The sequence below is a fragment of the Xenopus laevis genome, chromosome 1S, assembly GCF_017654675.1.
Source record: "Xenopus laevis strain J_2021 chromosome 1S, Xenopus_laevis_v10.1, whole genome shotgun sequence".
Taxonomy (NCBI): Eukaryota; Metazoa; Chordata; class Amphibia; order Anura; family Pipidae; genus Xenopus; species Xenopus laevis.
In genome coordinates this window covers 169,151,211-169,168,668 of record NC_054372.1, presented here as the reverse complement: position 1 = coordinate 169,168,668, position 17,458 = coordinate 169,151,211, and the positions used below count along the sequence as shown (strand labels likewise).

Below are 17,458 nucleotides of genomic sequence, written 5' to 3'. Positions count from 1 at the left end.
TTTTATCGAAATAATGCAATTTTTTAAAAATGACTTCCTTTTTCTCTGCCATAATAAAACATTACCTTGTACTTGACCCAAACTAAGATATAATTAATGCGTATTGGAAGCAAAACCAGCCTATTGGGTTTATTTAATGTTTACATGATTTTCTAGTAGACTTAAGATATGAAGATCAAAATGACAGAAAGATCCGTTATCCAAAAAACACCAGGTCCCGAGCATTCTGGATAACAGGTCCCATACCTGTACTCGGATTTTGAAAGAGCCAAAGTGCAGCACATGTACATGGATAGAAAACTAGCTAAGTACAGCTTTGTTGGCCTTGTTGTTAGTGGTGCATCTAACTGTAGTAGGGTTTTTAATAGCGTACTGTGTGGCTCTGTATTGGCTTCACCAATTAGTTCAATGTTGGACTGGGATGCCTGGGGCCCACCAGAAAACCTTGACCATAGGCACACTCCCCATGTATTTTTCATCTTCTCCTTACATAGTTTCCTTAAGGTGGCCATAGACGTAGAGGTCTGCTCTTTTGGCGATGTCCACATTGAGGTGGGCGATATCGGGCTGATCCAATCGTGGGCCCTATGATCTGATAATACGGGCAGTCAGATTGCGGGACCGCATAAACGCACGGATGTGGCCGCGATCCGACGGAATTTTTTAACCTGCCCGATCCAGATCTGCCCGACTTTTGACCAGATACTGATTGGGGAAGCCCGTCGGATGGCCCCACACATGGGCCAATAAACTGCCGACTCAGAGTGTCAGCAGCTTTTATTGGTCAGATTTTGGGGGCCTTTAGTCTTTTCTATTTGTTCTCATACAGACAAGATAAATGAAAAAATATAGGCTTCAATGCAAAATTTTGGGTGTGCAGGAGGGTCCACAGTCCACACAATACTATGCAGATCCTCACAGGCTGATCAGGATTCAGGATGTAAATGTAGCTAATTGGCAGGTGAAATAAATGTAAGGCTACACAAGCCTCTTATATCCTTAATGGGAATTACTTGACGGAAAAGGACTCAAATGTTTTTGTGGATAGCATATAGTACTTAGCTGTAGCAGGCAATGGCCATCAAAATGATATCATGAATAATAGGTCATGCATACTTGCATGGGTATAGTCAACAATTTACACCAAAACATTATTTTACAGGTTGTATAACGCTAAGAAAAAAACAGATGTCTTAATGCGCAACATTTACTTACCCAGGTGTTTCTGTCCAAGTCAGCAATCTATTCAGTGCTTGTGGGAATAGTCTCATGTGAACAAACTGTCTGAGAGTAGGGCATGTTTTGTAGAGATTCGAATGCAGCTGCAAGAAAATGTACCCTTGTGTTTTTCTGATTACCCCTAGTTTTTATGATTTGTGTTTTTACTTTTAAATGCACATCCAGGCATATTTATGGTTCATTATTCTACAATATTTGCCATTATTTCTAAAAAGGACCTTAAAAATCACTTATTCCAAAAATACATGCTAGAAATGGGACTTTGCAATTTAGAAGTTATGGTAGTGAATCAGCCCCAGGAAATTTAAATTAGTCTTATTTCAGTGGGATTCTTACATTAGAGGTAAAGTTATAAATCTTGTTGCTGATTTGTCTTTTCCATATTGCCTTAATTCTTAATAGCAGCAAAACACGACCCCTGGGCATTTGACCATAACCCCTGCTGAATGTTTATAAGATTGTTATTACACTAGAACAAGGGTCTCTGTTTTTTAACTGTGAGCAACTTTAGCAAAAAAACATTCCTGGTTGTGCCAAATATGAGTTGGGATTAGTTATTGGGTAGCTCCTATGTTGCATTGAAGCTTACAAGTGGATCTGTTTTGCAGGTTTTAAGCTACTAAAGTTTTATTTCAAGCTAATAATTTAAAAATAAGCACCTGTTTTGAGGCCACAGGTTGATGAGCAACATGTTGCTTATGAGTGACTGTACTAGAGAAGGAGCAATGGAGATTTGTGTGCAAAGCAAACTAATTAAGTAGCCAGTAATACCTTTGTAGATTAGCTACGGAAAACTCTGCAAAGCATTATATAGTCTGGTTGTGCTAACGGCAAGAATTGAGATGCATGAGATTTCCTTATTCTTTATAATTTTTTGTTAAAAATGCAGTGTATGAGAAATCTATGAGGTTCTCCTATTCACGAGGTAGAATGTAACATTGTTAGATTCTTATTTGTCAGATGGTACAGATGTTGAACGTTGATATTATGTGAATTCAAATGTATGCATTACTCTGGTTATTGTTTATCTGAATTTATAATGAACTTTTCCACAGGGAACACTCTTAAAAGGTTATTTTCAAGATGGAAATATGTACAAATATGATCAATGTCTGATCTTCATGGTTGCTGTCAGATATTCATTAAACTCAACTTAGCACAGTCTTTGATAGTTTAAAGCTGGGTAAATAACCCAAAGTTGATGGCTGCAGCAGCTTTTGTCATACAGTTTGATAATGTTGTCAGCTATGCCACATTGTCTTCATCTATCATGTTCATTTGTAAGATAAGATCATTTCTTATGGCTATATTAACTAGGCTGCTCCTATTTTATTTGCCTCCTCATAGCAAACAATATAATCTTACTCATTAATGAAACCATTTGACATTGTCATCTGTGTGCAAACATTAACATATTTACAAACTAAATGTTATACATGGCTTTGTTTTCCATCAGACCCAGTTGACTCACTTATTCATGTACTGGATCCAGGAAGACTTCAATTCCCCGAACATAATGAGTCCAGTGAAGAGAATGGCTTCCCACTAATAATAGATGTTATACAATTAGTTCCACACGATAGTGATGAGGAATTAGATTGTGACAATACTACTGATGTTTCAACACCCCCTTCATTGCAATTTATCAATGGCAAACAAGAGATCACAACTGCACCAAGAGATTCCAAAGCTGAGGAAGCTAGACAGGATCAAATTGAAAGTGCCACGCCATCTGAAAATGTTTCATTTACTCAAATCAGTGAGGTTACAGAACAAGTAATATTGCAGACAGATGTCCCTAGCATTGCAACTTCAGTAGTTGTAGACATTGGGGACAGCATTACACATGCAAAGATACAAGAACCTGAATTCAGTGGGGATACAGAGATTTATGCTGAGACTCCAACAACACAGCAAACTGAGTTGCCACCCACACCAAGTATACTTTCGCTTAATAGATCAGTGCATTTATTTACACTGGAATCCTTAGAAGATACAGATTCTAAAGTTTTGAGCACTACTGAATTAGTTTCTGAAGAGAACAGAATTCATCCTGAACATGTGACAGATGCACCCTCAACCCAACTGATATCTCAAATACCCACCCATGCAAGTAAACAAACATTACCAAAAACAGAAGAAACACCTAAACCAACAGAGGAAGATACAAAGGAGACAGAGGAACCATCAATTGTCACTGGAGCTTCCATTGTTTATGCTGAGCCTGAAGATTCCGTAACTGCTTCTGTACAAAGTTTGGATGAAATCAAGAGTTCTCCAACAAAAGTTATTGTAAAAGCTGATAGCCCATTGCCTACATCATTCCCTGGTATAGATTTGTCATCTGAAGAAATAAAGTCTGTTACATCAGTATATGAGCAGGTGACAAACGTCACAGCCACGAGCAAAGAAGAAAATGAGGAAAGTATACTTACTGTAGATCCAACAAAAAGTTTTGGATTGTTTGAAGAAGAAGCAGGGTCAGCTATGGAAGGTGTCATTTTAGATCAGCAAACTGCCATAAGTAGCAGTCTATATGCTACAGAAACCATATCTACAGTAACAGACTCATCTCAAGTAAAGCCTACTGATTCCATATCTTCTTCTGCTTCTGATGCAATATCTACTCATGATATAAGCAAAACTGTAACTACTTCTGACATTTCTTCCCACAGTTCAGTAACTCATGTAGTCACTGTAGGCTCCCTGTTGATACAGGAAGGTTCAGGAGATACAGACGATGCATATAAATATGTTTCAAGCACTGTATCACAAGAGAAACATGGACTTGAAATGTTGTCTACAGATTCAGCTAAAACTGCTGACACAATGTTGAAAATTGCTGTTAAAGAAGAAACCACCATTCTGACAACAGATGGTTCACAGAAAGAAGGAGTTTATGTACCTACTGACATTCCAGATAAACAAACATACAAATATGATTCAGCTACAGCATTGACAGAAAAGATTACCACAACTGAAAAAGAAGAATTTGTTGTATCTGAGCCTGGTGATACTGAATCAACTTCAGAAAAATTACAGGCTAGCACAGTGCAAAGTCCATTGACAGACTTGGATTCAAAACAAGAAGTAATCATTTATTCAACTCATTTTCCACCAGAAGCAGATTATAGAGATTTAGATCATTTACGTTCCTCTCCATTACCAGTCTTGGCATCTACAGCCTCTAGCAGTATAGACATAGCCAGTCCAGATGAAACATCTCTCATGAAAACCAGCACCGTTTTACCATTCTTGGGTGAGGGTTCAGCTGATGGTGATTTGGAGACTATTCTTACTCCTAAACCATCTTTAGATTCCATAAAACCAGATACTGAAGCCGTTACAGTATTTTCAATCTTTTCAGAGGATAAAACAGTTGAAGCTGGCACGACTCACAGTTTGACACCAAGTAAATTGAGCTCAGGCTTACCATTAGTAGATCAAGGTTCTGGAGATCTTAGCTCTGAAACAGAATTTGAAATAACAACTGCAAAAGACTTTGTTACTGTTTCTACCATAGAACTTACAGAGAGTACAGATACTACAGCATTTTTAGGGGGAACAGAAGTGAAACAATTGGGTGCAGAACCTGAGACAGTGCAATCTAAATTCACCTTCAGCACAGAAACACCAATATCACTGGAACACATTACAACATTGAAACCCCCAAAAACAATTTTTACTGACTCATTATTTACTGATACTGGTTCAGGTGACCCAGATAATGTAGTCACAGTTTTCCCTACCTTGACTTCACAAACCCAAAGACAACATGAAACTGAAACCATTAGCACTGTTCTTACACCAGCTGAACAGTCCACAGTGGGTCTGGAAATGGAAACGGAAACAGAATCAGACCTTAAAGAAGCACAGACAATTGAATCAGAAATAACTCATGATAAAGATAAGCATCAGTTGCAAACAACAAGCATAACATCACAGCCCACTAGCGAACAATTTACACAAGCTTCTCTCAAATACATACTAAGCACTGACTACCCAGTAAGTGAAGGATCAGGAGATGAGCATCAATCTGCCGAATCTACACCCAAAACTATAGAACATGGGACTTCAAGCATTATAACAGCACAGACTGAGGACAAACATAGTACAAAAATAGTTTTTGAGGGTTCAGGAGATGAGGGCACCATGGCAGGTACCTCAATATATGTTACTAAAACGAAATCACAAAGCGAAGACATCAGTTCACTATTTCCAACTGAGGAGTCAAGAGTGAGTTTAGAAGTTGACACGGTTAAAATAGACCTTCATTTAGAAAACCATACCAAAGAAGCAGATGCTGTGGAGTCTTATGCTGGTGTGAGTGTAGATACAGATGCAATGTCTGAGACTGGAATACAATCAACACACAGCACACCAGTACATCCAACTAGTGGGCATATTTCTTTGCATACAGTGCAAGAAACAGCCAGTGCTCACTCACCTGTTATAATTGAAAGCTCAGGAGACACAGAAGACATTTCCACAGCTACGGAAACATATGCAACCAAAACAGACATAGAAGACATCAGCACAGCATTCCCACTGGAAAAAACCTCATTGAGTCCAGCTAGAGAAACAAGTTTTGACTTGAAAATTGATACCAAAGATGCAGCAACAGTTGAAAATGAAACAAGTTTCAGTACAGCATCACAAGAAATATCAAAGGTTGTGACCCAAGCAACTGTCATAGTACCAGGAGATTCAGCTACCAAAGAAAGTATAATGACAGATTCAACTACTTATGAAAGCTCAGGTGACATTGATATTTTTATTGGCACCACAACATATGCATCTGCAACTAAACTGGACAGTGAAATCATCAGCACATCGCCCACAACTAAAGAACACACAGAAATTGTGGAAGCAGAAACTGGTTTTGAGTTAGGTGATATCAAAGGAAAAGAAACAGTTGCAATGGATACAGTCATTAGTACAGATCAACAAGAAGTGTCTACGTTTAATACACAAGCATCTTCCACTATGTACTATTCACCTACTGAGGATATCTCTAAAACACCAGTCAGCACTGTTTTAACAGATGAGAGCTCAGGAGATGGTTTCTCAGCTACTGAAACATACACAATTAAAATGCATAGTGAAGCTATCAGCACAATAATTACAACTGAACAACCCAAAATTAGTCTATCAGTAGAAACAAGTGAAGCAAGTTTTGTGTTAGAAACTAGCACTAAAGAAATAAAAATGGAATCCGAAATAGATATCAGTACAGATGCACACCAACTGTCTGTAGCTGGAACACAAGCATCTGTCACTATAAATGTACCCCCAGCTGTCACTGTTTTTTCCGAGGATAGCTCAGGGGACTATGCAGATATTTTTACAGACACATACCCAACTAAAACTAAAGTGGAAAGCAAGGCTGTCAGCACAGATTTCCCAGCCAAGGAAGCAACAGTGGGCTTTGCAGTTGAAACAAGTAAAATAGGTCTAGGATTTGAAACAGAAGCAGCAGAATCTAAAACATTGGTCAGTGGAGCTGCAGAGACAAAATTTGAGACAACAGACATCTTTCCATCACATACAACTAGTGAGTCCACTCCATCTCTTCCAGTCAAAGAAATAATCAGCACAGATGAAAGTTCAGGAGATGATGGCTTCTTACTGACATTGACTAAAGCCTATGCAACTGAAACTGAACCTGTCAGCAGCACGGGTTTCCCTACTAAAGGACCTGAAGTGAGTTTAGAAGTGGAAACAAGTGAAACAGGCCTTAAGTTAGAAAGTTCTACCAAGGATGATGAAACAGCTGCATCTGAAGCAGGTATTAAAGCAGATATGCTAGAAACATCAAAGGTTGTAACACAAGCAACTGGAATATCATCACATTCAACTGGAGAGCCTATTACATCAAGCCCAGTTACAAAGCATTTTAGCACTGATTCAGTATTTCTTGATCAAGGCTCAGGAGACCAGACTCAGGATGATTTACTAGAGGTTGCTTCTACCAAGACTTCTGAAATAAAAACTGAGGGGACTACTGAAGCTATTGGTACACATTCTTTAGCTACAGAGTCCTGGTTGAGCACAGAAATAGAAACATCATTAAAACCTGAATTGGGTTCATCTGTAGATATGCAGGAAATATCAAAAGCACAAACACCAAGTGCCACATTAACACCTGAAATCAAAGAAAGTTCTACCAAGTATGATGAAGCAGCTGAATCTGAAGCAGGTATTAAAGCAGATATGCTACAAACATTAAAGGTTGTAACACAAGCAATGGGAATATCATCACATTCAACTGGAGAGCCTATTACATCAAGCCCAGTTACAAAGCATTTTAGCACTGATTCAGTATTTCTTGATCAAGGCTCAGGAGACCAGACTCAGGATGATTTACTAGAGGTTGCTTCTACCAAGACTTCTGAAATAAAAACTGAGGGGACTACTGAAGCTATTGGTACACATTCTTTAGCTACAGAGTCCTGGTTGAGCACAGAAATAGAAACATCATTAAAACCTGAATTGGGTTCATCTGTAGATATGCAGGAAATATCAAAAGCACAAACACCAAGTGCCACATTAACACCTGAAATCAAAGAAAGTTCTACCAAGTATGATGAAGCAGCTGAATCTGAAGCAGGTATTAAAGCAGATATGCTACAAACATTAAAGGTTGTAACACAAGCAATGGGAATATCATCACATTCAACTGGAGAGCCTATTACATCAAGCCCAGTTACAAAGCATTTTAGCACTGATTCAGTATTTCTTGATCAAGGCTCAGGAGACCAGACTCAGGATGATTTACTAGAGGTTGCTTCTACCGAGACTTCTGAAATAAAAACTGAAGGTGCTACTGAAGCCATTGGTACACAGAAAGCAACAGTGGGCTTTGCAGTTAAAACAAGTAAAATAGGTCTAGGATTGGAAACAGAAGCAACAGAATCTATAACATTGGTCAGTGGAGCTGCAGAGACAAAATCTGAGACAACAGACATCTTACCATCACATTCAACTAGTGAGGCCACTCCATCTCTTCCAGTCAAAGAAATATTCAGCACAGATGAAAGTTCAGGAGATGATGGCTTCTTACTGACTTTGACTAAAGCCTATGCAACTGAAACTGAACCTGTCAGCAGCACGGGTTTCCCTACTAAAGTATCTGAAGTGAGTTTAGAAGTGGAAACAAGTGAAACAGGCCTTAAGTTAGAAAGTTCTACCAAGGATGATGAAACAGCTGCATCTGAAGCAGGTATTAAAGCAGATATGCTAGAAACATCGAAGGTTGTAACACAAGCAACTGGAATATCATCACATTCAACTGGAGAGCCTATTACATCAAGCCCATTTACAAAGCATTTTAGCACTGATTCAGTATTTCTTGATCAAGGCTCAGGAGACCAGTCTCAGGATGATTTACTAGAGGTTGCTTCTACCAAGACTTCTGAAATAAAAACTGAGGGAACTACTGAAGCTATTGGTACACATTCTTTAGTTACAGAGTCCTGGTTGAGCACAGAAATAGAAACATCATTAAAACCTGAATTGGGTTCATCTGTAGATATGCAGGAAATATCAAAAGCACAAACACCAAGTGCCACATTAACACCTGAAATCAAAGAAAGTTCTACCAAGTATGATGAAGCAGCTGAATCTGAAGCAGGTATTAAAGCAGATATGCTAGAAACATTAAAGGTTGTAACACAAGCAATGGGAATATCATCACATTCAACTGGAGAGCCTATTACATCAAGCCCAGTTACAAAGCATTTTAGCACTGATTCAGTATTTCTTGATCAAGGCTCAGGAGACCAGACTCAGGATGATTTACTAGAGGTTGCTTCTACCGAGACTTCTGAAATAAAAACTGAAGGTGCTACTGAAGCCATTGGTACACAGGAAGCAACAGTGGGCTTTGCAGTTGAAACAAGTAAAATAGGTCTAGGATTGGAAACAGAATCAGCAGAATCTATAACATTGGTCAGTGGAGCTGCAGAGACAAAATTTGAGACAACAGACATCTTACCATCACATTCAACTAGTGAGGCCACTCCATCTCTTCCAGTCAAAGAAATATTCAGCACAGATGAAAGTTCAGGAGATGATGGCTTCTTACTGACATTGACTAAAGCCTATGCAACTGAAACTGAACCTGTCAGCAGCACGGGTTTCCCTACTAAAGGACCTGAAGTGAGTTTAGAAGTGGAAACAAGTGAAACAGGCCTTAAGTTAGAAAGTTCTAGCAAGGATGATGAAACAGCTGCATCTGAAGCAGGTATTAAAGCAGATATGCTAGAAACATCGAAGGTTGTAACACAAGCAACTGGAATATCATCACATTCAACTGGAGAGCCTATTACATCAAGCCCATTTACAAAGCATTTTAGCACTGATTCAGTATTTCTTGATCAAGGCTCGGGAGACCAGTCTCAGGATGATTTACTAGAGGTTGCTTCTACCAAGACTTCTGAAATAAAAACCGAGGGAACTACTGAAGCTATTGGTACACATTCTTTAGCTACAGAGTCCTGGTTGAGCACAGAAATAGAAACATCATTAAAACCTGAATTGGGTTCATCTGTAGATATGCAGGAAATATCAAAAGCACAAACACCCAGTGCCACATTAACACCTGAAATCAAAGAAAGTTCTACCAAGTATGATGAAACAGCTGAATCTGAAGCAGGTATTAAAGCAGATATGCTAGAAACATTAAAGGTTGTAACACAAGCATCTGGAATATCATTGCATTCAACTGGAGAGCCTATTACATCAAGCCCAGTTACAAAGCATTTTAGCACTGATTCAGTATTTCTTGATCAAGGCTCAGGAGACCAGACACAGGATGATTTACTAGAGGTTGCTTCTACCGAGACTTCTGAAATAAAAACTGAAGGTGCTACTGAAGCCATTGGTACACAGGAAGCAACAGTGGGCTTTGCAGTTGAAACAAGTAAAATAGTTCTAGGATTGGAAACAGAAGCAGCAGAATCTATAACATTGGTCAGTGGAGCTGCAGAGACAAAATCTGAGACAACAGACATCTTACCATCACATTCAACTAGTGAGGCCACTCCATCTCTTCCAGTCAAAGAAATATTCAGCACAGATGAAAGTTCAGGAGATGATGGCTTCTTACTGACATTGACTAAAGCCTATGCAACTGAAACTGAACCTATCAGAAGCACGGGTTTCCCTACTAAAGGACCTGAAGTAAGTTTAGAAGTGGAAACAAGTGAAACAGGCCTTAAGTTAGAAAGTTCTACCAAGGATGATGAAACAGCTGCATCTGAAGCAGGTATTAAAGCAGATATGCTAGAAACATCGAAGGTTGTAACACAAGCAACTGGAATATCATCACATTCAACTGGAGAGCCTATTACATCAAGCCCATTTACAAAGCATTTTAGCACTGATTCAGTATTTCTTGATCAAGGCTCAGGAGACCAGTCTCAGGATGATTTACTAGAGGTTGCTTCTACCAAGACTTCTGAAATAAAAACCGAGGGAACTACTGAAGCTATTGGTACACATTCTTTAGCTACAGAGTCCTGGTTGACCACAGAAATAGAAACATCATTAAAACCTGAATTGGGTTCATCTGTAGATATGCAGGAAATATCAAAAGCACAAACACCCAGTGCCACATTAACACCTGAAATCAAAGAAAGTTCTACCAAGTATGATGAAACAGCTGAATCTGAAGCAGGTATTAAAGCAGATATGCTAGAAACATTAAAGGTTGTAACACAAGCATCTGGAATATCATCGCATTCAACTGGAGAGCCTATTACATCAAGCCCAGTTACAAAGCATTTTAGCACTGATTCAGTATTTCTTGATCAAGGCTCAGGAGACCAGACACAGGATGATTTACTAGAGGTTGCTTCTACCGAGACTTCTGAAATAAAAACTGAAGGTGCTACTGAAGCCATTGGTACACAGGAAGCAACAGTGGGCTTTGCAGTTGAAACAAGTAAAATAGTTCTAGGATTGGAAACAGAAGCAGCAGAATCTATAACATTGGTCAGTGGAGCTGCAGAGACAAAATTTGAGACAACAGACATCTTACCATCACATTCAACTAGTGAGGCCACTCCATCTCTTCCAGTCAAAGAAATATTCAGCACAGATGAAAGTTCAGGAGATGATGGCTTCTTACTGACATTGACTAAAGCCTATGCAACTGAAACTGAACCTGTCAGCAGCACGGGTTTCCCTACTAAAGGACCTGAAATGAGTTTAGAAGTGGAAACAAGTGAAACAGGCCTTAAGTTAGAAAGTTCTACCAAGGATGATGAAACAGTTGCATCTGAAGCAGGTATTAAAGCAGATATCCTGGAAACATTGAAGGTTGTAACACAAGCAACTGGAATATCATCACATTCAACTGGAGAGCCTATTACATCAAGCCCATTTACAAAGCATTTTAGCACTGATTCAGTATTTCTTGATCAAGGCTCAGGAGACCAGTCTCAGGATGATTTACTAGAGGTTGCTTCTACCAAGACTTCTGAAATAAAAACTGAGGGAACTACTGAAGCTATTGGTACACATTCTTTAGCTACAGAGTCCTGGTTGAGCACAGAAATAGAAACATCATTAAAACCTGAAATGGGTTCATCTGTAGATATGCAGGAAATATCAAAAGCACAAACACCCAGTGCCACATTAACACCTGAAATCAAAGAAAGTTCTACCAAGTATGATGAAGCAGCTGAATCTGAAGCAGGTATTAAAGCAGATATGATAGAAACATTAAAGGTTGTAACACAAGCAATGGGAATATCATCACATTCAACTGGAGAGCCTATTACATCAAGCCCAGTTACAAAGCATTTTAGCACTGATTCAGTATTTCTTGATCAAGGCTCAGGAGACCAGACTCAGGATGATTTACTAGAGGTTGCTTCTACCGAGACTTCTGAAATAAAAACTGAAGGTGCTACTGAAGCCATTGGTACACAGGAAGCAACAGTGGGCTTTGCAGTTGAAACAAGTAAAATAGGTCTAGGATTGGAAACAGAATCAGCAGAATCTATAACATTGGTCAGTGGAGCTGCAGAGACAAAATTTGAGACAACAGACATCTTACCATCACATTCAACTAGTGAGGCCACTCCATCTCTTCCAGTCAAAGAAATATTCAGCACAGATGAAAGTTCAGGAGATGATGGCTTCTTACTGACATTGACTAAAGCCTATGCAACTGAAACTGAACCTGTCAGCAGCACGGGTTTCCCTACTAAAGGACCTGAAATGAGTTTAGAAGTGGAAACAAGTGAAACAGGCCTTAAGTTAGAAAGTTCTAGCAAGGATGATGAAACAGCTGCATCTGAAGCAGGTATTAAAGCAGATATGCTAGAAACTTCAAAGGCTGGAACACAAGCAACTGGAATATCATCACATTCAACTGGAGAGCCTATTACATCAAGTCCAGTTAGAAAGCATTTTAGCACTGATTCAGTATTTCTTGATCAAGGCTCAGGAGACCAGACTCAGGATGATTTACTAGAGGTTGCTTCTACCGAGACTTCTGAAATAAAAACTGAGGGTGCTACTGAAGCCATTGTTACACATTCTTCAGCTACAGAGTCCTGGCTAAGCACAGAAATAGATACATCAATAAAACCTGAATTGAGTTCATCTGTAGACATGCAGAGAATATCAAAAGTACAAACACCCAGTGCCACACTAACACCTAAAATTAAAGAAAGTTCTACCAAGGACGATGAAGCAGCTGCATCTGAAACAAGTATTAAAGCAGATATGCTAGAAACACCAAAGGCTATAACACAAACATCTGGAATATCATCACATTCAACTGGAGAGCCTATTACATCAAGCCCAGTCACAAAGCATTTTAGCACTGATTCAGTATTTCTTGATCAAGGCTCAGGAGACCAGACTCAGGATGATTTACTAGAGGTTGCTTCTACCAAGACTTCTGAAATAAAAACTGAAGGTGCTACTGAAGCCATTGGTACACATTCTTCAGCTACAGAGTCCTGGCTAAGCACAGAAATAGATACATCAATAAAACCTGAATTGGGTTCATCTGTAGACATGCAGGGAATATCAAAAGTACAAACACCCAGTGCCACACTAACACCAGAAATTAAAGAAAGTTCTACCAAGGACGATGAAGCAGCTGCATCTGAAACAGGTATTAAAGCAGATATGCTAGAAACACCAAAGGCTATAACACAAGCATCTGGAATATCATCACATTCAACTGGAGAGCCTATTACATCAAGCCCAGTCACAAAGCATTTTAGCACTGATTCAGTATTTCTTGATCAAGGCTCAGGAGACCAGACTCAGGATGATTTACTAGAGGTTGTTTCTACCGAGACTTCTGAAAAAAAAACTGATGGTGCTACTGAAGCCATTGTTACACATTCTTCAGCTACAGAGTCCTGGCTAAGCACAGAAATAGATACATCAATAAAACCTGAATTGGGTTCATCTGTAGACATGCAGGGAATATCAAAAGCACAAACACCCAGTGCCACACTAACACCTGAAATTAAAGAAAGTTCTACCAAGGATGATGAAGTAGCAGAATCTGAAACAAGTATTAAAGCAGATATGCTAGAAACACCAAAGGCTATAACACAAGGATCTGGAATATCATTACATTCAACTGGAGAGCCTATTACATCAAGCCCAGATACAAAGCATTTTAGCACTGATTCAGTATTTCTTGATCAAGGCTCAGGAGACCAGACTCAGGATGATTTACTAGAGGTTGCTTCTACCAAGACTTCTGAAATAAAAACTGATGGTGCTACTGAAGCCATTGGTACACATGCTTCAGCTACAGAGTCCTGGCTGAGCACAGAAATAAAAACGTCATTAAAACCTGAGTTGGATTCATCTGTAGACATGCAGGAAATATTAAAAGCACAAACACCCAGTGCCACACTAACACCTGAAATGAGCCAGTATATTACAGATGCCCCACATAAAGAGATAATTAGCACTAAATCAGAATTTTTAGATGTAGGTTCAGGAACTGATGAAGTCATGTTCCAAGATGTATCTACACCTGTTCCAATAACAGAATCCAAGTCATCAGAAAGTAGATATGTAAGCATTGTTCAGCCAACTACAGAGTATATTGCACAACGAAGCACAATTAAAGATGATGATACAGAAAAACCAAGGGAATATATTGTCGGTACAAAATCCACAGATAGTGATGTAGGTTCAGGTGATCACTATGAAAGTGTTGAAGTAGGAACAAGTGAGGTAATAACCTCTACTGAAGACACAAGGACATTAAAACCACAATTCATTTTTAGTACCGATGCACCTGAAAAAGCTACAGATGGTGTGACAGCATATTCGAGCAGTAGCATTATGAGTGAAGTTTCTGAAATCCCTCTAATTGAGCAAGGGTCTGGAGATAAAAGCCAACAGGCCACAGGAATAGATGAACAGATCAATACTGAAAGTCAGTTTGAAGATCAGGCTGAAACTATTACAAAAGTGTTCCCAGTCACAGAATATACAGAGACACTGGAGTTCAAGAATGTTACAATAGACAGGGACACAGAAATTGCTACCAAGGAAACGAAAACACCAGAGCCCAAGATAAGTGTTAGCACTAGTACTGAGGCGATATTACCTGAAGTAACATCAACACAAGATGTTCCAATATCACACACTCAGTCTAGGACAGAATTTACAATAGGCTTGGAAGATGAAGTTACTAGCAAACCACCGGTATTAATTTTTGAAGAAAGCTCAGTCAGCACAATATGGGTGGGGACAGAAAAAAATGAAACTATTAGTGAAGTCATTAGTGCATCTCCTTCAGCAACTGAATTTATTCTTGATGACAAAACAAGCAAACAGATTTCTGAAGACTTTGAATTATCAACTATAGTGGAACTTAAATCAACACCTGCAACAATCCTGGAGACCACAGAGTCCCTGTCCACTGAAAAAACATTTTTGTATGAGGAAGGATCTGGAGACAGCAAAGACATTTCTGAAAAAACTAAGCCAATATATAGAGGTGTTACTGTATCTTCTGTAGAAGATTATGAGGCACTTGCCAGTACAAGTGGTACTAAATATTTAACTGAACTAGAGACAGATATACCCCAAGAAACAAGTTCAGATATTAGTGAACATTATTTACTATCCACACAGCAACCGCAAATTAGTACAGAAACACTCTATGCAATTTCTAAAGACATTTTCGAAACATCAAAAATCACTGAGACATCAATTAAACCAATTAAAGAAGAGTCAACATATATAACAACAAGGCCCACTACACCACCAGAGATAATAGATACTGCTTTTGAATTATTTTCAGGACAAGGTTCAGGAGACATTTCATATGAACCAGTTACTCCTTCTGCTTCAATAAAAATAGATTATGATTCTTTTAGCACAACTCTAGAAAAACATAGCAAGCCTTTACTTCATACAGACAAGCCACAATTGCATGAAACAGAGAGCTCTAAACCTGACACAGAAATGTATTCAAAAGCCACCTCCCAGATGTCTGTAGATTCCAGCATATTGGAGACAACTGACAAGAATGCTTTGTTTATTGAAACACAAACACTGCCATTAACGAGTGAAAGTGTTCCTGCAAAGGAGGAATCAGAATCGGAACGAGAACTTATTGGAGGCAGTCCATCCACAGTTATTGGAACCAGTAGGCCTGACACTGAAGAGACAGTTACAACTTTACCTATTATTCCAGAGAGTCCACATGAGGGTGGTCCTGAAGTAACTTCTGAGGAGGTAGTGACTCCTAAAGAATATGTTTTACCAATTATGACTAGTGCATTTCCACAAGAAGATCGTGTTTCTACAGAAAAAAAATTTGAAGCCAGGGTAACCAGCAGACCAAGTATGTTTGTTGACAAGGAATATCATGAAACTGTACCTTCAGACCTAGTTACCCTTTCATCTGAAATAGATAGCACAACAGATGGCAATAAGGTTAGTGACATAGACCAATCAGCTGAAACACCTGAAGAAATATTATTGACAACAGAGTTAACCTTTACAACGAAAACCATAAAGTCTGAGGTTGAAGGAGACAAGGTTATGCCAAGTTTGGAAGATTCAAGCAAAGTGTATGGGACTTCAGACTTAATACATTTTAAGACGGTTACATCCCAGGCTTTACTTTTGGGGAAACATAGTGAAATTGATTTGATCACTACAAAAGAGACATTTGAAACTGATTATGTATCAAAGGAAGAAGGGGATGGTACAATAACAATTAGCCCTGCGGAGGAGCATATCACATTTGGTGACAGCAAACCTGAATATGTCACTGAAGATACAAAATTAATAGACAAGCCTATAGCAAGCACACATACTTACATTCACAAAGATGAGGATGTAAGTAAGGTAACAGAAGAGACCACCGTGGTGACTCAGGAAGGAAGTCCAAAATATCCTGTGACTGTTATTCTTGTCAATGGGGCTTCTGACTATACAGGAAAAATGATCCCCAGTACTTTGCCATCTGCTGGTTCAGGTACTGATCATGTTGTCTCAGAGCAAGAGGTTAGTGCAGATATTGCTGCTACCTATAAGCCAGAGGATGTACATTTATTAGATCACTCTGAAAAAACAGATATTTTGGATGAATCTGTTTCATTCTCTAGTGATCATAAGGAAGATACCACCTCTTCACAGCAGTATGTTGTAGAAGACATCGACCACATACCTAAACATACCTCGCCTACAGTGGAACCAAGTATAAATTCAGATAATCACAAATTTGAGGAATCATTTACTCCATTTCCACAATATTCATATGAAAAGGTGGAAACTCAGTCAGCCTTAGTTGTACAGAAAGAATTGTCAACAGTTTCATACAATATAGCTGAGCCAGTTGATGAAAATAAAATGGACTCTGCAGTTCCAGAAGAAGAAGCCATTACTACAGTACCTGTAACATCTGAACCTGATATGGAAGTAACTGATGGAATTGATATCCACATTTCCACTAGTCATAATGTTGATGGAGCTGAACTTCACATTGCAAGTAAGACCTAAATTTACTTACATTTTATGCTTTTTTTATACCGTGTAAATATTTATGCCATTATTCATCTTCATACATATCTTTGTATTACATTTGCCCAATCTCACTTTTCATTAGAAGTCCCATTAGTAGCTTCTATATTATATTGCATGTAACTAACATTGTAGCTGATATGTGTTCCACCATTTCCCACTGTGCTTATGCTTTTTTTGTGTTTAA

At 38.8% G+C, this 17,458-nt stretch overlaps 1 protein-coding gene across 4 annotated transcripts in view; it reads left to right on the top strand.

The window, feature by feature from the left end:
• LOC108707243 (versican core protein) overlaps positions 1-17,458 on the top strand; it is a 91,996-nt gene that overhangs the window by 49,806 nt on the left and 24,732 nt on the right. Inside the window, exons 8-9 of one of the 4 annotated variants that reach the window (XM_041580485.1) lie at positions 2,696-6,687; positions 8,122-17,239. The exons of 1 other annotated variant lie outside the window; for it this stretch is intronic. In XM_041580485.1, coding sequence (XP_041436419.1) covers positions 2,696-6,687; positions 8,122-17,239 — 13,110 coding nt within the window. Of the gene's footprint in view, positions 1-2,695; positions 17,240-17,458 lie in introns of all 4 variants that reach the window. 2 more of the 4 variants (XM_041580486.1, XM_041580484.1) reach the window with 2 other exon arrangements.